At 33.9% G+C, this 21337-nt stretch overlaps 1 protein-coding gene across 1 annotated transcript; it reads left to right on the top strand.

Moving 5' to 3' along the window:
• Nucleotides 1-15244: 15244 nt before the first annotated feature.
• On the top strand, nt 15245-19148 carry LOC132277897 (probable flavin-containing monooxygenase 1). Its single transcript, XM_059779738.1, has 5 exons — nt 15245-15694; nt 16757-16994; nt 17156-17322; nt 17788-18137; nt 18791-19148. Exons 1-5 carry the CDS (start codon nt 15245-15247, stop codon nt 19146-19148), a joined length of 1563 nt encoding a protein of 520 aa, XP_059635721.1.
• Nucleotides 19149-21337: the final 2189 nt, after the last annotated feature.

The raw sequence follows: 21337 nt of genomic DNA, 5'->3' as shown, positions 1-21337 counted from the left end.
GTTTTAATTTTGAAAAACCTCTAGAGACAAATTTTGTGATAGGTAAAAAGTTAAACAAGTTTTTTTTAATAAGTAACCCTTCTTATGAAAGGACTAGACTCTCTTGATGGTATTATTATTTAAAAAAAAAAAAAAAAAAATTTATGTTATGTTTGACAGCACTGAATGTTAGACTTATTAGAGAAGTTTTAAAACTTCCAACTCTTGAATTTCTATTGGTTAGAAATTCAAAAGTCCTTAACTAATTAACTGTAGATAATAAAAATTAAATTAATAGAAATTAAAATAAATATTATAACTGTTAAGCCAAACGGCGCATCTATTGATGAAAATACGTGATAAAATTCTATTAATATCTAGGTTTTTGATTAGCGAGAGTTCAATAAAAAAATCAAGTCCTCTTCTACTCTCAGAAAACCTATTGCAATTATATCTCTCTGTAATCAAACAGTCTACTCCTATTTTATATATATATATATATATATTCTCTATTTCTCTGGGGCAATGTAACATAAAACTTGGTGAAAGCTTCTCTGTGATCGTACACATAGGGAACCATTGGAGTTGTATCTTGGAGTCTTTGGTGGATCATAATTACTTGCACGTAAGGGAGACTTCAAAAATTTTAATAGAATTATATTTGTTGTTTAATTACTATTAAATATTAATTGTTTTATTATAATTACTTTCTTATTTAAAAGCATCTTTTTCATTCTATAAATAGAAGTATTTTACAATCTGTAAATCAATATTTATAACAATCTAAAGTCTTTGAACTCTAAATTGTTGAGTGCTTATATATATATATATATATATATATATATATATATATATAAATATTTATATATATATATTTATATATATTCTATTATTTCAATTCGGTAATTTATTATTCTGTTGATGCCGTAATTTATTATAAATATTGTTGCCGTGAATATATTATATATTGTTGCGATCAATATAAATAGTATAGTATATATATATTGTTCGCTTATGATTGTTGCGGGAAATATATATATATATATATATATCTGATTGTTTACATATTCCTTTTTTATATGAACTGATAGATTACTTTAATAAATTGTTACTGATAGAATCGTTACCATATAGGAGATTGTTACTTTATAAATTGTTATTTGCATATTACATAAATTGTTTCTAATTTAACTAGTTTGTTTTAGTGGGTAATTTTAAATTAGAAAGAGATTGTGTATTGATTTTATTTTCTCTGAAGATATCTCATTCTGAAAGTTAAACAGTATTGTTTAATAATAATAATTTTCTTTAATTATTTTTTACTGTGTTTCAAATTTATTGTATGTCTTGTGTAGAATACAAATAATTTATTATTGTATGTTTCACTGTTACTTGAATTGGAAGTTATTCTATTTATTTATTTTTTAAAAAAAAAAAAAAATTTTAGAATTATATAGTGACATCTTTCTTTTAGTTTCCATATAACAGATTTATATATCTTGACTTGCCCTTTGTATTTTTGAGGAAACATGAATATGTCTAAATTAGAAGAGGCTAATACTGTTAAACCGAAAAAGTTTAGTGGTGCGAATTTTAGAAGGTGGCAAAAACAAATAAAATATTGGTTGACTGTCTTAGGACTTACATGAGAATCTCAAGGTAACTTAGAGTTGTCCTCATGGTTAAATCCTGAACAAATTGAATTTCATTGCCACAATAGAATTTTAAGTGCACTATCTGATCACCTTTATGATGTCTATCATACCACTAGTAGTACCAAAGACCTTTGGAATGCCTTAGAAGCAGAATATGGAATTGAAGATGCTGGTGTAGAGCGATTTGCAGTCTCAAACTTTAATAACTATCAGATGGTGGAAAATAAAAGGGTTAGTGATCAAATCCATGAATTTCAAGAGTTACTTAGAAAAGTGGAAAGGAAAGAAACTAAGTTAAGTGAGGACTTTAGAGTGTCATGTCTTATTGAAAAATTACCACCCTCTTGGTCTGATTTTGCTAGATCCCTTAGACATAAACAAGGAGATCTAACCTTGACCCATGTAATTAGTTCACTAAGGGTTGAAGAAAAACATAGGTCAAGTGTCCAAAGTGAAAATGAAAAGACAACTAAAGTAAACTTAGTTGAAAATACAAGTAATTCTAATAACAATAGGAATCACTTTAGACCTAAAGGGAGGAACTTTAAAGGAACAACTAGAAATAACAACCACCACAAACATTTTAATAAGAATGTCCAAAATAATCAAGGTAATAAATTCAAAAATACCAAGGGCAATGAGGATAAACATTGCTATGTCTGTGGGAGGATCAATCACAAAGCGAAGGATTGCTTTTACAAGAAAACAGAAGTGTACAAGCCCAGGCATAAGTCTTTTCAAAATCAGAGAGGTTCCAAAGCTCAAGTTAATGTATTAGTGGATCAAGAAAATTCAAATGAAAATGCATTAAGGTATAATCTCAATCCAACTATTAATTACACTTACCACAACAGGGATTGGTGGTTAGATTCTGGTGCTAATGTACATGTATGTTTTGATCGTGATTGCTTTAAAAAAAATTCAGAACTCAAGTGGAGGAAGTGTAACTCTAGGGAATGACTCAGTTGCATGTGTACTTGGAATTGGAGATATAGAGCTAAAGATGACTTCTAGAAAGACTTTGGTTCTCAAGGATGTGCGACATGTTCCTGAAGTGAGAAGAAATCTTATTAGTGGATCGTCCTTAGTGCAACAAGGATATAAAGTTGTAATGGAGTCTAATAGAATAGTGATTACTAAGAATAATATTTTTATTGGAAAAGTTTATGTTACCGAAGGTTTGTTTAAGATGAATGTAATTTCTGAAGTTAATAAGAATTCTCTTCAAGTTTTTAGTGTTGAATCTTGTGATGTATGGCATGGAAGATTAGGACATGTAAACTTGAAGAAAATTAAAAGATTAATGGATTTAAATTTAATTCCAAAGACTGTGGTTGATTTGAAATAAAAATGTAAAGTATATGTTCAAGCAAAGCAACCTAGAAAACATTTTAAGTCTGTTAAAACAAATACCCAACTTTTAGAATTAATTCACAGTGACGTATGTGATTCAAATAGACCTCCAACTAGAGGTGGGAAAAAGTACTTTGTGACATTTATAGATGATTGTTCAAAATATTCTTATGTATACCTAATTAAAACAAAGGATGAGGTGTTTGAAAGATTTAAAGTGTACAAAAATGAAGTGGAGAATCAACTAGAGAAGAAAATTAAAAGACTTAGATCCGAAAGAGGAGGAGAGTATCAATGGAATGTTCTAGGTACATTCTGTGAAGAAAGTGGAATTATACATGAAGTTACTGCCCCTTATTCACCTCAATCTAATGGTGTAGCAGAAAGGAAAAATCGGACTTTATTAGACATGGTAAACGCTATGTTAACTAGTTCTGGTGTATCCGAGAACTTGTGGGGGGAAGCAATACTCATTACATGTTTGATACTTAATAGGGTAACTATTGAAGATAATGAAAAGACCCCTTATGAAATTTGGAAAGGAAGAACACCTAATATTAAATTCCTACGAGTGTGGGGGGGGGGGGGGGGTTTAGCAAAGGTGGCTATACCTGAACCTAAGAAAAAGAAAATATGACCTAAAACAGTGGATGTTATTTTCTTAGGTTATGCCCAAAATAGTAATGCTAATAGATTTTTAGTGTTTAATTCTAAAATTAGTGAAATATCAAATAATACAATAATTGAGTCTAGAGACGCTACATTTTTTGAAAACATTTTTCCATTTAAAACAAGAATTCCACACCATATAGTTGATAAACAATCAAACTCTACTTACGAGAAACCTTCTTCTAGTTATCTACCGAAAAAGAACCTGAATCTCAAGTTGAACTTAGAAGAAGTAAAAGACCCCGAATAGAGAAGAATTTTGGAGAAAGGTTCTATACATTTGTAGTAGAAGGAGAACCAAATACCTACAAGGAAGCCATGTCTTTCATAGATGCCTCTTTTTGGAAGGAGGCTATAAATAGTGAATTTGAATCTATAATTCAGAACAATACTTGGGTGTTGACTGATTTACCTCCTGGAAATAAAGCCATTGGTTGTAAATGGGTATTTAGAAAGAAATTAAGACCTGATGGAAGTATAGACAAATATAAGGCAAGACTAGTAGCTAAGGGATTTACACAAAAGAAAAGAATAGATTATTTTGATACTTACTCACCTGTATCTAGTATTACCACTATTAGGATATTAATAGCTTTAGCATCCATACACAACTTAGTAATTCATCAAATGGATGTAAAGACCGCATTTTTAAATGGAGATTTAGATGAAGAAATCTATATGGAACAACCCGAAGGTTATATTGTAAAAGGACAAGAACACAAGGTATGTAGACTAGTCAAGTCATTATATGGTCTTAAGCAAGCTCCTAAGCAATGGCATGAAAATTTTGATAGAGTTATTTTGGATTATGGATTTAAAATAAATGAGCATGATAAATGCTTATACTATAAAGAGAGTAATGGAGATCATGTGATACTATGTCTTTATGTGGATGATATATTAATTTTTGGAACAAATTTGGAAATAGTAAATGACATTAAGACATCTTTATCTTTGAGTTTTGATATGAAAGATTTAGGAAAAACTTATATGATCTTAGGAATGAAAATTGAGAGAAATTTGGAAGGAATTACAATAAGTCAATCTAATACAATTGAGAAGATGTTGAGAAAATTTAATTATTTTGAGAGTAAACCTGTGTCAACTCCTTATGATCCTAATGTACATTTGAAGAAAAATAGTGGTGATCCTGTTTCCCAATTAAAATATTCACAAATGATTGGGTCTTTACTATATTTAGCTAATAAAACCAGGCCTGATATTTCATATGCTGTGGGAAGACTTAGTAGATATACTCATAACCCGAGTATAGAACATTGGACAGCTTTAGAGCGAGTTTTTAGATACCTAAGAGGAACTATTGAAAATTCTTTATGTTATAAAGGTTTTCCTTAGATGGTAGAGGGATATAGTGATGCTAATTGGATTACCGATAGTTTAGAAGTTAAATCCACTAGTGGTTATGTATTTCTCTTAGGAGGAGCTGCAATATCATAGAGTTCCAGAAAACAAACAATTATATCCAGAAGTACAATGGAATCTGAGCTTATAGCATTAGATACAACATGCACTGAAGCTGAATAGATCAAGAGTCTCTTATTAGATGTACCATTAGTAAATAAATCAATTCCAGCAATACATATACATTGTGATTGTAAGGCAATAATTGATCTAGTAAGACAATCACATACAAATAAGAAAATGAATAGACATATACAAGTAAGATATAAGTCTGTGAGGAGCATGTTGAATAGGAGTATAATCTCCTTAGATTATATTAAGTCGGAAAAGAATTTAGCCGACCAATTGACTAAAGGTTTGTCTAGGAGCGTAGTCCTAGATTTGTCGAGGGGGATGGGCTTAAGCCCGTCAGGGAGTTACCTTCGGAAGTAACCCATCTTCTATGATTAGAGATCCCATGAATAAAGTTCAATGGGTAGAAACAATCCGTACTGCGTGACTCGTTTACAGCACTTTATTTATGAGGTTTCTCAAGAAGATTCTCTCCTATCCATCCCTATGACATTTATGCTATTTAATGTAACGTTAGGAAGGGCATTGCCCTGAATGAGCCTGAGGCCTGAATGAGCCTGAGGTAAGCATACTCTTGCAAGGTATCTGTCACATATTCCTTTGGAGGACTCACCTAAATGGGAGCCGTCGTGAGGCCGCGACTATGAGAATTGGGTTGTTCTCTAGTAACTTTCATGAGAATCAAGATACAAGCGCATGGCCATTAATAGTGCTAAACCATGAAACCAAGTTTATCGTCAATACTGTGTGTGTGATATGTTAAAGTTTGACTCAAGGGCCGAGTTCAAGACCTAGTCTCTCAGGACCCTCAAATGAAAACTATCGACATTAAGTGCAAGTTCAAGTCCGGAAGACTCTTGCACCCATTGCATAGTATTCAGTTGCCCCATTATGATATTTTTTTTTAAATTACGTATATATTCTATATGATCTTTATTTTATTTTATTTTTATTTATTTATTTATTAGTTTTAAAACTTCTGGGGGATTGTTAGAGTCATTAGAGAAGTTTTAAAACTTCAAACTCTTGAATTTCTATTGGTTAGAAATTCAAAAGTCCTTAACTAATTAACTGTAGATAATAAAAATTAAATTAATAGAAATTAAAATAAATATTATAACTGTTAAGCCAAACGGCGCATCTATTGATGAAAATACGTGATAAAATTCTATTAATATCTAGGTTTTTGATTAGCTGAGAGTTCAATAAAAAAATCAAGTCATCTTCTACTCTCAGAAAACCTACTGCAATTATATCTCTCTGTAATCATATAGTCTACTCCTATTTTATATATATAAATATATATTCTCTATTTCTCTAGGGCAACGTAATATAAAACTTGGTGAAAGCTTCTCTGTGATCGTGCGCATAGGGAACCATTGGAGTTGTATCTTGGAGTCTTTGGTGGATCATAATTACATGCACGTAAGGGAGACTTCAAAGACTTTAGGACAGCGCATTGCGTGCCTCTCCATCTAACAGGCCAGAACTATCGATCTTTCTCTATTCTGATTTCTTTTACTGTTTTAATAGAATTATATTTGTTGTTTAATTATTATTAAATATTAATTGTTTTATTATAATTACTTTCTTATTTAAAAACATCTTTTCCATTCTATAAATAGAAGTATTTTACAATCTGTAAATCAATATTTATAACACTAAATTTGTGCATTGGATTTAGAATTGGAGTAAATTTAGTTCAAATTTTGTAATAAATTTCTCGAATCTCAAATTCAAGGCACCAAATTTAGTACTACCAAACATAATATTAATCCATTCTGTTGCTATTATTATTTTTTTTTCACAACATTCTTTAATTAAATATTAACCTCAAATATTTATTTGATACCTAATACTCGACATGGACACATAAATTGACATTGCATCACCGCTAAATCAAGAATGTAAAAATGTTGAATTCCCATTTAATAATGTTGTGGTGTTTCATGTCGTTGTAATATATTAAATGAGAGTTGTATTCCCAATATAAATGTTTGAATCGATGTTGCATGATTTTTAAGTTTCGATTTAAAATGAAAAGGATCGTACAGTTACAAGAGAACATTATGATGCCCCATATCACGTGTCCACATCCTTGTGACATTATCTTTGCACATGTGACATTATATTTCGATTTTTTTGTTTGTTATTTTAACAAGAAACTCACACATCCATTTACGCATATAAAGAATTGAATGGAATGAAATGGGAAATAGAATGAAATGGTCATTCTCATTTTACTGTTTGATTGCAAATACAAAAACTGATGTAGGAATGTAATGATCATCACCATTTTTTTGACAAAATTAAAACCTAAAATATAATGAATTTAAAATTAAAATTTTCGAAATATCAACAAAAAAATGATGTAGAAATGTAATAATCATCAACATTTTTTTTGACCAAATTAAAACCTAAAATAGAAAGAATTTAAAATTAAAATTTTCAAAATATCATTTTTAATAAAAATAAATTAAAATAACAAATTAACATCATTCAATATTTTTCTTTTCTGATATTACTAATATTTTCTGATAAAAAGCTATTTGACTAACAAAATTAAAATCACAAATTTTAGTTTTAAAAAATTTATGTTGTAAAACACTGAGAAAAATTATCCAAATCACATTTTTATCTACTTCTTGAGATTCAATGAGATCACTCTCAAGAGTAATCTGCACAAACCCTAAGACCCAAGCCAATCTTAATAGAAAACTGATGAAAATCACAGAATATGGGGGGTGATTAATCCAAACCACAAATTCAAACAAATTTCGAATATCTTTTATGAGTGGTTGAGGTTGATGTTCATGATGAACTTCCTGAAGTTATTCATATTGATATACATGACACTGCATGCGAGATTGTTGTGGAATATGATTGGAAACCACAATTATGCAGGAAATGTAATGGTTATACTCATGCCGAAGTTAATTGTCCAATGATAGTTAAGAAGAAAAAGGTTGTTTCTGAATGGGTGGTAAAACAAAAAGGAAAGATGGTTCCAGTTGATAAGGAGTTGGCTGTCAATGGGGAGGAGGCTGTGGTTGTTATTCAAGATAGCTTAAATAGAAGTATGGTGGATACAGGGCTTGCTGCTGAAGCTGTTGCTGATGAGACATTAAAGAATGTTGAGGAAGAAAATGTGGCAATTAATGAGGGTAATATTGATGTAGCCTTGACAAGGGCTAGATTAGTGGAGTCTGAGGAACATGTTACTGCGCAATGTGAAACTTTAAGTAAAGAGGGTGCAGCTGTGGAACTAGAGACTCAGGCTAATAGTTCACCTATGCAAAGTGGACATTTGAGCATTGATCCAGGCGTTCCCGAGGATGTTATGCTAAAAGATAAATTGACTACTAGTCCATCTATGGTGTGTTCGTCTGCGGAGGGATCCTCTCAAGGAAGTACTTCTTTATCTAAGAAACAAAGAAGAAAGCTTAGGCAGAAAGAAGCTGAGAATGCAATTTCTTCTACTAGGATTACTAGAGGTATGGTTGCTGGTAGAGCTATTCCACCAAGTGCTATTACCTCATGATAGGAATGTGGAATGTGAGAGGGCTCAACAGGAAAAGGATGCAGTTTGAGGTCCATTCCTGGTTGAGAAATTCTCTTTGGCTTTGGTGTGTTTGGTATAGACCAGAGTGTAAAGGGATAAGTTTAATATGATAAGCACAAAAATCAGATCACATTGGCAATGGTGTCATAATTATGATGCTGTGGATGGAGGCAGAATTTGGTGTGGTTGGGATCCCTTGATATTTGATGTTTTAACTATGGAGGTGAAAGCCCAAGTTATCCTTCTTAAAGTCAAGGCCAGAAATACTGATGTATATTTTTGGGTTAGCTGTGTTTTATGGTGAAAATACTGCAGCAGAGAGACTTGAATTGTGAAAATGCATTGTGGATATGGCTACTAGAATTACAGGAGCATGGTTACTTGTTGGTGATTGGAATGTTGTTAGATATACTGATGAGAAAATTGGAGGGAAACCTCTATCACTCCGGTTGTTAAAGGATTTTAATGATGTTATTGATATCTTGAGTTTGGTTGATATTGTTATGAATGGAACTTCTACATGGTGCAACAAAAGACAGGTTACAATGAGAATCTATCTGCAACTTGACAGAGGATTAATGAATGAAGAATGGAGTGATTTTTTCCTATCTACTCAAATTGAATTCACTCCTCCTTTAGCATCAGATCACTGGGGGATTTGTGTTCACTTTCCTATGCAGGTTGCTTCCGGCCCTAAACCCTTTCGTTTTCTATATTTATGGAATACCCAATCTATTGTGAAGCAAGTGGTGGCGGAAACTTGGCAAATTGATGTTCCTGGTGATCCAATTGCACAGGTTATAAAGAAGCTTAAAAGGGTTAAAGAAGCTGTCAATGTGTGGAATAGAACTAAGTTTGGTTCAGTTTTTCTGCCAAGAGGGATCTTGAAGTCTGCCAAACTGATTTATTCAATTGTCCTCTTAATGAGAGTCTTATTCAGAAGGAAATTGAGTCCAGGAGAAACTATGAAGTTGCCCAATCTAATGAGGAAATTTTGTTATCTCAGAAGGCTAGAATTAGTTGGATTAAAGACCAAGATAGAAGTTCAAAGTTTTTTTACCAAAAGATCAAGGCAAGGAGAGTGCATAATAACATTACTAAGCTTGAGGATGCTGCTGGTAGTATGATTCAGGATGACCCTGGGATTAGAAACTTGTTACTAAACTATTATTCTAATTTGTTTTCTTCTCAAGATCAACATAGTGCCCCTTCAGATGTTTACATTAGGAATACTTTACCCTTTGAAGATGCGTTCAATCTTGAAAGATCTATCACTAGGGAGGAGATTAAGCAGACTGTATTCAATATGGGAGCTAATAAGACTCCTTGGCCAAATGGTTTTCCGGTGAGGTTCTTTCAATCTTATTGGGATATTGTTGGAGAGGATATTACTAATGCAGTCCTCCAGTTTTTCTCTCATCCTTCAATGGATAAGGGGTTGAATAGCATATTTATTACTCTTATTCTTAAGAAGAAAGAGGCTGTCAAAGTTGGAGAATTCAGACCCATCTCTCTCTGCAATACTCTGTACAAGATTATCACAAAAATTCTTGTTGTTCGATTGGGAACAATTTTGGATCAATTGACAGGTAAAGAACATAATGCTTTTATCAGTGGGAGAAAAATTCAGGATAATATCATTGTTGCAAATGAGTTAATGAGAGGTTTTGGGGTTAAACACACTAAACCAACATTAGCTTGGAAGGTGGACTTAAAGAAGGCCTATGATTCTGTCCAGTGGAGTTTCATGTTAATTTTACTCCAATTGTATGGTTTTGGAAGTAAATGGATAGGCTGGATTAAGGAATGTATCTCTACTGTCTGGTTCTCTTTGTTAATTAATGGAACTCCATGTGGTTTCTTTCAACCTTCTAGAGGTATTAGGCAAGGATGCCCCTTATCTCCTCTGTTATTCACTTTAGTTACTGACTACCTTTCAGGAATGTTTCAACATGAATGTAAGGTAGGGCATTTGGTGGTTTCTGAAGCTGCTAGAAGGGCAAAAGTTGTTGTTACCCATCAATTTTTTGCAGATGACCTTCTTGTTGTGGTTCGAGCTAACATGGCCTCAGTGATGACTTTAAGGAGAATGTTTCAACATTTTCAAAAAGTCTCTGGTTTGGTAGTGAATGGAGAGAAATCTGAGGTGTTCTTCACTAGATCAGTTAAAAGAAAATCTTTTATTCTTAGAATTCTGGGCTGTAAGCAAGGTAATTTGGTTTTTACTTATCTAGGTGTTCTTATTATTGATAAAGGCTTGAAGAGAATTGATTGTAAACCATTGATTGAAAAAGTTGAAGCTGCTACTACTAAATGGGCTAGTATGAATTTATCTATGGCTGGTAAAGTTGAATTGCTTCGGGCAATTGTCACTCCTATGGTTCAATATTGGGCTTCGGTTTATACCATTCCTGCAGCTGTTGTTAATATTATTGAGAGGAGAATGAGAAATTTTACTTGGGGACATGATAATAAGTCTTATAAAGTTCATGGCTTGTGTTGGAATATTGTGACTTCTCCTAAATCAGAAGGTGGCTTGGGGCTCCGGAAGTTGGTGGATATTGATAGAACTGCTAAGTGTGTTTTGGCTTGGGACTTTATCCTTTCCAAGGATAGGTTATGGGTTGCTTGGTTTAAGCACTGTCATCTGAAAACAACAAATTTCTGGTCTGTGGTTCCTCGAATCTCTCAGTCTGCTATATGGAAGAGTATTGTGGCGGTGAGGGGTGTTTTGAAGATTAATTGTAGGTACCACATTGGTGATGGTGAACGGATTAAAATTCTCCTTGATCCTTGGTGCAATGGGCTCTTTCTTTCAGAGGAGTTCACTTTCAGAATTCTCAGAATGCTAACTCCGGACAAGACGACATTATTAAGCAAATTTTTGGTTAATGGTCAATGGCATTTCATTGATGTTCCTATGGTAATTCAGAATTATTTATTTCAGTTTAAAATTTATGGTGGGATTGACAGAATCCTTTGGAAGCATAACATGTTCACATATAAGGCAGCATGGGAGGCTTGTAGGTTGAGTAATCCAGATGTTTTCTGGTCGCAATTGGTTTGGAATGGTGGTAGGCCGCGGTAGTCAGTTCGTGGTACTCTTGTCTTACAAAATGCAGTGCTGACTGGTTCTAATTTACAGAGGCGAGGGATCTCACTTGCCTCTAGATGTTGTCTCTGTTGCAAATTTGAAGAAACTGTCACACATTTATTTGTGGATTGTTGTTTTTCTTGGCAGCTTTGGTGTGATCTTGCTGATATGTTTAAATGGAGGATTAACAAACATCAATTTGTTTGTGAATTTGCAATGGAGTTAGCTCATCAATTCGCAGCTACATCAGTGAGGAATAAAGATTGTAAAACCCTTTTTTCTACCACTTTGTATTTTATATGGAGTGAAAGAAATGGAAAGGTCCATAATGATGTTGTTAGAAGTTGTAGATCCCTTTTGAAATGTATTGTTTTGGAGGTTTTGGATGTCTTGGGGGTTTCTCTACAAGATGTCCTTTCCTAAGTTTCTTTTGTTTGGTTGGATAGGGGTCTCTCTATCCTTCTTTTTTAATCCTATAAAGGGATTTATTGTGCAGTGAGGGTATGCATTCACTTCTTGCTTGTACTTTATTTTTTTTATCTATAAATTTTTCTTCATTTAGGAAAAAATAAATAAATAAATAATAATTAAACACATAATCAAAATGATCATATCTCTCTTAGTGAAATATTTTGTTCATTGGTTCTGTGATTAATACATTAAAATGACTAGAAGCTACATAGTCAGACTCTCAGGAGAATTTGGTAGTGTCTAAGTCACATAAAGCGGGGGTGAGAGCGAATTTAAGAGCGGGACTGTGAGAGCGGCATAATTAAATCATAAATGGTGACAATTTGAGCAAGATCACGTGCGCAGTGTGAGAACGGGAGCGCACTCGGATCGTAAGAACGACACCAGTTAAGAAGGATTGTATGACTTAGGCTTCATTTAGATTGAGGGATTTAGAGAGAAAATAAAGGAAATGATAGTGACTAGTATGTTTGGATGGGAAGAATAAGATAGAAAAGAAAGGATTAGGAGGGATAGCTATCCCTCTAAATCCCTTATATTGTATCCCTCCAAATTTGACAAGATTTGGAGGGATTTGGAGAGAAATGAAACTAATGACAAAAGTAGCCTTGAGAGATGGGGCAAGCTTAAGAGTTGAGAGATAGCTGGCCTACTGAAGCTTTGCGAACGACGAACCCGAGCTAGAACAGCGGGTGATGGAAACTGATAGATATGGGTTTTGATTTTTTGAACAATCTGAAATGATATACGGATATGAGAACGAGAATAGCGATGGAGGCAATTGGGGAGGCTGAAATGATTTGAAATATGGGTATTTTGAACTTCTGATTCTTGTAGATTTTGTAGTTTGCAGTTGCAGAGAGAGAGAAGGGGGGGGGGGGCATGAAATATATGGGTTTTGAAAAATAGACGATATATATATATATATATATATATATATATAGAGAGAGAGAGAGAGAGAGGGGGGGGAAGCTTAGGAGGCGTCGAGTATGACGTCGTGTTGGCGTCGATAGCCGGAATGTTAAACGCAATCCTGGCGACTCCCTCCGATTCCGTCATTTCTACTCCGACAATCGTAGATTTTGTAGTTTGCAGTTGCAGAGGGGGGGCTGAGAATGAGAATAGAGATGGAGGCGATTGGGGAGGCTAAAATGATTTGCCCTACTGACCCCACAAAAAAGGGTAAGATGATAAATTATCCATTCATTCTTTTCTCCTCTATCCATCCAAACAAGAATATTACCCATTCCTTTCTTTTCTCTCCTCTCCATCCAAACATAAATATTATTATATCTATCCTTTCATTTCTCTCATAATCATTTCCTTTCTTTTCTCTCCTGTGTATCCAAATTAACGAAGCCTTAGGATAGTGTTTGGGAGGGTTTTGGAACCCCAAAACGGACTTCTAAGCCCAAGGAATCATTCAACTTTAGTAAATGGGCTTCTACTAGAACTACATTCTAGTAGAAGCCCAAACATTTAAAAGTCAATTTCATATAAATTGAGATTGCATTTTCATTTGTTTCGACCTAAAATATTTTATTTTATTTTTATTTTTCGGTATTTGGCAAAGATTTAGGTCGAGTCCATATGGTGTGATATGTAAAATAACTTGTCGAAAATTGCTGAATAAATTATTTTTGTTAGGTTTAATATATTTTTTTTCGTAAATATTTAACGACAACCAAACACTAGAAAACACAGAAAAAAAAAAAAAAAAAAAAAAATTCAAAAACAATTTTATGCTCAAATAAATGGAATCATGTGAATATAAAAATGATACAATATAAAAGTGTTTGCATTCTCGATAACCACATGAACACTAGTGCAAACTTAATATCAATTCCCGGATAAATAACAAGTAATTCAAGAAAAGTGTTGTCTTTAATATGCCTTTCAAATGTTGAACTAAGAATCTTTTCTTCTAGAGCACCTATTTCGGGCTGTGTTTGTATAGACTTATGTAATGATGGAGAAATTATTAGATAATTTTAATTTATTTAACACTTAATAAATTAATTTAATAACAATCCTCCTATAATGACACTTTGTAATATATTTTTTTATTCCAGCAACCGAGTATCAATGCCCAAAACCACCGAACAATTTGTCGTAATCATGATTTCAAAGTGGCATTATGGAAAGTGGAACATGTCATGTGGGCCATTGCCTATGCAATTATGCAAAGTCCCAATATGTTGTCACTGGACGTCGTGGGTAAATATAGACCGTTCATGGCAATGAATCAATGCCGTCGATTAATTTGACCAGTTTACTACAAGCTGTTAGTGTGTCACTAAAATTGGTGTGATCATACAAATACTTTATTTTCTACGCTGAATTGCTGATATAACATTGTGTCATGCCTCACTTGTCCACTCCCAGAATCAGTTCAATTTTTGTCTTCAACTATCTAAAACGGTGACAAATTCAACTTAACTGCACATATGTTCGGTGCCCCCTTGTTTGATAAATACAATTCCCATTTTATTCATCCAATTAATACTATGTTTATAAATATTAAATTGGTGCTTTTATTTTCAAATTAGAAAAACAATTTGTTGAAATTTTTACTAATGTTGTGTTTGATATGAAGGATTAAGAATAATAGTGAATATAATAAATTTCTTTCATTTCAGAAATAATAATGGGTAGAATTGTCTTTTCATAGTCGTTACAGTTTGGCGACGGTAACTCCAACAAACTGCACTGATAGCTTCCCACATGGTATCTGCATCTTGTTACACCTGCAGTCCTCATTAGCCTATCGCCAATAAAAGATGTCCATGAAGTTCTTACTGATCATAAAAATTTCAATATTTGTATTTACAGTTTACACACATATATGTGTATATATGTGTAAATTATATATCTTTGAAGTTGCATGTGAAATTATCAATTCAACTCAACTGTTGAGGGTCCAGCATTTGAAGCTAGCAGACGTAAAAAGGTATCAATTGGACCCAAATGGAGAAACAGATAGCGATAATCGGCGCCGGGATCAGCGGGCTGCTGGCATGCAAACACGCGGTGGACATGGGCTTCAGTCCGACCGTATTCGAGGCCCGAGACGCCATTGGAGGAGTTTGGGCGGCCCAGTCCATGGAGTCCACTAAGCTCCAGACTCCCAAGACCTATTACCAGTTCTCCGACTTTGCATGGCCACCGTCAGTGAACCAGACATTTCCTCATCACACCCAAGTGTTCCACTACATACAATCCTATGCTCGTCACTTCGATATCCTCCGTCTGATCAAGTTTAACTCCAGAGTGATTGGGATTGACTACTCTACGCCGTCCGATGAAGAAGGTATTGTTTCTGGGGATCTGTGGGGTGGCTATGGTGGGCCCTTCTCAGCTACAGGAAAATGGAAAGTCGCCGTACAGGATACCCAGCAGCCGTTGGTTGCACCTCAGGTACAACAATTTGTTCGCCTCTGTTGTTGTTTGGGTCAAAAGGGCTATAGTGTAATTCTCAATTGATAGCCAGAAAAGTTTACTGGTAATTTTGAATTGATTTAATTGGATTTAGTCAACTCTTTTATCTGCGCATAGTTGAATTACTACTTACAAAATCACTAATGCTTTTTTAATTTAAAAAAAGACATTTTCTATAATTTTATTTCTTTTTTAATTGGTTATACAACATTGAATTGAAATAGTCAAATTTAAAATTACTAGCTGTAACTATTTGTATTCTTTTTGGAATAATTGTTTTTCAAGTTTCAACGCACTAACAGTGACCAAACTATGGGCTATGAGTAGTTACAATGTATGTCGGATTTAAACTTATGAAATATTTATTTTTGGGAGTAACAAATTGGTGGTTTGGACAGTGCTTCCAAATATAATGTTATTATGAGGAATAGTTGTGAAATAGTGTAATATACTTATATTCAATTTGGTATATATATGTTAGAAAGTGTAGTTTTTTTTTTTTATGTAATTTTTTTTTTCTAGTTGGTACTCACACACTTATCTTAATTTCCAATCCAAATTGTGCTCCCAAATATAATGTTATTACCAGGAATAGTTGTGAAATAGTGTAATATATTTATACTCAATTTGGTATATATATGTTAGAAAGTGTAGTGTTTTTGTTTTTCTAGTTGGTACTCACAATTTGGTATACATATGTTAGAAAGTGTAGTGTTTTTTTTTTTATATAATTTTTTTTTTTTCTAGTCGGTACTCACACACTTGTCTCTTCTGAGACTTGAACCCATGACCTCCTTTTGGAAGGTAAGAGGTTGATACCGCTAGGTCACCAGCCCTTTCTTTTTTCTTTCTTTCTTTCTTTTTTATTTATTTATTTATTTATTATTATCAACTTGAAAACATTTTAAAGGAACTATATATTGTTCTCTAATATAAATATATATATATATATATATATATATATAAATGTTTCTAAAGAATGGTTTTCAGAATCCGTGAATTGATCTGATTCTTTTCACATGAACTCTAAATGTTTTATAGGTGTACCAGGTGGATTTTGTAATATTGTGCATTGGGAAGTTCAGTGATCTGCCAAACGTGCCAGATTTCCCAATAAGCAGTGGGCCACGAGTGTTTGATGGAGAGGTCATACACTCCATGGATTATGCAGCCATGGGTTACAATCGTGCAGCTGAATTAATCACAGGAAAGCGGATCACCGTGGTCGGGTTCCAGAAATCAGCAGTGGATGTAGCAACAGAAGTTGCTAACAAAAATGGTACCATCAAATTTGAGTTGAGCTCCAATTCTTTCAATAAAGCAAAGTGGCAGTATATATAGATGAGTATAATGGACTATTATTGGACCATTAACACACACACACATTATTGAAATAATTGTAACAATTCTGATAATCTATTGATGTCATGGTTGCTTCAGGGGCTAGACACCCATGTACACTGCTGTTCAAGACAGTGCACTGGACGGTTCCTGAAAACTTGCTCACAATCAACTTCAGAAATCTAAACCGGTTTTCGGAGTTTATGATCCATAAGCCCGACGAAGGATTCTTTCTCTGGTTCTTGGCTCTTCTCCTTTCACCTTTGGTAACTTCTTCTTGCTTAATAGGACCATTGTTTATGTTGTTGCTAAGAAAAAAGAGAATTTGAAAAGCCTGAGTTCATCTAGATACCATTACGGCAATACATGAGTATTAGAGTTGATAGCATAGTAACGAAAGTGAAATATATTGAATTTTCAAAACATAAGAGGCCTATGTATAGGCATGAAACGTTTAGTGTTAAAAATGAGTACAATATAGGACTGGATGTCCATTTTGATTCTGTGCTGAACATATTTTTTACTCATATCCATGTCATGTCATGTGTCACCGCGAGTAACCTGAAAAAAAAAAAAAAAAAAAAAAAAAAATTAGGTCCATGTAGCACATGTTTTCCTTTACCAAGTCAAAACACTATAGTGACCTGAATCACATTATCATTCATATGTGTAGTACTTCATCCTTAAAACTGCCCAATAATCCTATGAAACATCTATGTTGTGGATTTCAGCTGTGGATATTTTCAAAATTGGTGGAGAGCTATCTCAAATGGATATATCCATTGAAGAAATACAATATGGTCCCGGACCATGCCTTCTTCAAGCAGATTTCTTCGTGTATGTTCACAGTTTTGCCGGCTAAGTTCTACAACAGAGTTGAAGAAGGAAGTATCATCTTGAAGAAAACACAGAGGTTCGGCTTTTGCAAAAATGGACTGATCATCGATGGCGAGCCAAAACCTCTAGCAACAGATATTGTCATCTTCGCTACTGGATATAGAGGTGAAGAAAAGCTGAAGAACATTTTCACATCAACTTATTTCCAGAAATGTGTCACGGGGTCATCAGCTCCCTTATACAGGTATTAATCAGTCCCAATACACATTTATAATTATACATGTTGCATATTTCCATTATGCTTATAACAGTAATGGTATTTTAAGAAAACACCATTATCCAGTATTGATAGCTCAAGCGCAGAGAGTAATGGGTTTGAGACGGATTTAACGTTCAATACTTTGTCTTGTACAAAGAAAAATGATTTGTAGTCCGACATTTGGATTCGGACTACTCTAATGGTTGACTGTGAGTGGGGGGGCGTGAACCCCACTATTGACATCTGGATGGTGAGGCTCATATCCATACTCACATCAAACCAGTCAGACTTATACAACTATCGGACTCTTTATCATAACTGATGTACAAATCAATTGCTTGTAATCCAAACCAAACCCTTATTCTCACTCGGGTGTAGAATTTTTTGTAATTACATCAACTTTAAGGGCAAGCCTCAAAAAACCCTCTCAACGATCCAATTTTGGTGACATGACCTCCCGACCCTTTAATATATTAGTCCCCACTGCTACCACCCAAAATAGAGAGATACAAACCTTCATTATTTTCTTTTAATAATGTAACCAAGTAAATTTTTTTAATCAAAGCACATACTATTTCAATTATAACCTAGGACATGTATAGCAAAAACATTGAATGAAAATGTTTTATTTGTTGCAGGGAATGTATTCATCCAAGGATACCACAGTTGGCTATACTAGGGTACTCAGAGAGTCCTACAATCTTATACACCACAGAGATGAGGAGCAAATGGCTAGCCCATTTTCTTGCTGGAAAGTTCGAGTTGCCAACCGTAAGAGAGATGGAAGATGATGTGCAGAAATGGGAAAAGTGCATGCGACGCTACGCCTGTGACAGCTACAAATGGTCATGTGTGAGTGTGTTGCTACAAATATACTGCAATGACCAGCTATGCAGGGACATTGGGCGCAACCCAAGAAGGAAGAAATCATTTCTCTCGGAGCTGTTTGCTCCTTATGGTCCAACAGATTATGCAGACTTAACTCGATCCGCGTAACCTAGACAAAATTTTGTAGGTTGGGAGCGAAAAGTTATGGCCTGCTACATCAGAATAATAAAATAACTTTGAATCCAAAAAGTTTATGGAAAAAGACTTTTGAAATATTGTTGACGTTTATTCTATTATGCATCTAGGGATACAACTTGGGTTGGGTAACCGAATCCAACCCTAACCCAGCCCGATTTTTCACGGGCTTGGGCAATTACTTTTACAATTAGGGCTGGACTTGAGTTAAAAAATCTCAACCAAATTTAATTAGGGTTGGGCTTGAGTTGAAGTGCTAACAACCCGAACCCGAATTCTAATATGATTTTCATATATATTTTTAGTTTTAAATACATTATATATAATATTTAAACTATGATTACTTTTTTTTTTTTCTTTCCAACTTCTTTTGTTAAATCTTAGCTTATTGTATATTAACATTTATGAGAATTAATTTTCTAAAAATTTGTTTGCAATTTATTAAAAATTTACAAAAAGTCTTTAAACTTTTTCTTGTTTAAGAGTAATTTAATCTAAAACTAATTCAAGATTATATTAAATTTTCGGTGTAAGGATTAGTCATATGAGTAACCCGAATTAACCCGAAATTTTTACCCGGAATCTTAGCCCGAGTTGCAAGCCCAAATTTAAAAGTAGAAGGATGGGTTGGACTTGAGTTGAGTAGTTTAGGTTAAAGATAGGGTTAGGGTTGGGTTTGGGTTTAGTATTTCATATGGTGGGTTGGGTTCAAGTTATACCTCAAACTCGCCCAACTCACCCGAGTTGCAGCCCTATATGTATCTACGGTAGAAAAACCCTACCGGCAACAAATATGATTTTGGAGCCCTAAATGCAATTGAATATGGCAATTGAGACGGTGTAACGGGTAGGCGCTTTGCCCATTTACTCAAAAGCTCAAATTATTAGTTAGTGTTGTGTATGCTCACCCATTTATACACAATCACTTTTCCATTCGAATCCGATGTGGGACAAATGACCTCTTGTAACATTTTTTCCTACTCAATTTCGCAACGCCCTAGTTGCAACTGGGGCTTGGTGTGGCACCGGATCAAAGATTAGGTTTGGCTCTGATACCAATTATAACGGGTGGGCGTTTACCCATTTATCCAAAAGTTCAAACTATTAGATAGTGCTGCATACCCATCTATTTATACCCAATCACTTTCCTATTCGAATTCAATATGGTATAAATGACCCCTTGTAACAGACGGAGACTAGGAAGATTTTCAATTTCTGGCAAACTATGGGAGGGGAATCAAATATCAATATGGCCACACCCGAAAGCTGAGACGCTAAACCAGCTAGACAACCGGATATAAATTATAAATTAAATTAACTTTACAAGTAAAAAAACCACTCCACAAATGCTCAATACAGTGACTACACTGTGTGAGAGGTCCACGTACAGGGTCCAAAATTTTATTTGTGTGAAGCCCACGGTGACTTAGGGTAGCAATGGGCCTGATTTGGAATAGAATATCAATGGCCCAAACCATCCTACAAAAGAAAACAGTATAAATATACATATATATTCGAAAAAGAAAAACCCAATTCTAAATAATACAAAACTAGCTTTTCTTAGAAAAAAAATATAAGCATAAACGAATACTTAATTATTTTTATAATAATAATAATATTGAAAACGAAAAACTCTAAGTTTGGAAGTAATTTTACGATTTCCAATGCAACGTAACCTTATTACAAAATGGACACAAATGGCATCCCAATGCCGGATTTAGATTCTCTATTGTATTCTCGACCATCAATGTTATAGTATGCTATACACTCAATAAACACGGTTAAATCGAAGTGCAACACTATCATTTTGAGCCTCAATTAATATTGTTGCATTTTTTATTTAATTATGCTAAAGTATTTATTAAATTGAAATTGCAACACGTGTTAAATTGATGCAACACAATTATTCAAAACTCAAAATAGCTGTTTTTGCATCATTGATTTAAGAAAAATGCTATTTTTGATGATAAGAATATAGCAGCAAAAAATCGACTTCCACATAGCAACAAACCATTTGTGCACAACACTCTCACCCTTTCTTCACGTGTTTTTTGTAACGACTCACTCCACCATATGATATGATATTATCTGCTTTGAGTCTAAGCCTGCATGGTTTTATTCTTGGACTTTACCTTACAGTTTCCGATAACGGTAGTGAACTG

Source organism: Cornus florida, unplaced genomic scaffold (assembly GCF_030987335.1).
Source record: "Cornus florida cultivar Cherokee Brave unplaced genomic scaffold, ASM3098733v1 CherokeeBrave_3.0.0_Hap2_Chr10, whole genome shotgun sequence".
Classification (NCBI taxonomy): domain Eukaryota; kingdom Viridiplantae; phylum Streptophyta; class Magnoliopsida; order Cornales; family Cornaceae; genus Cornus; species Cornus florida.
This window is presented reverse-complemented; position numbering and strand designations above follow the sequence as displayed.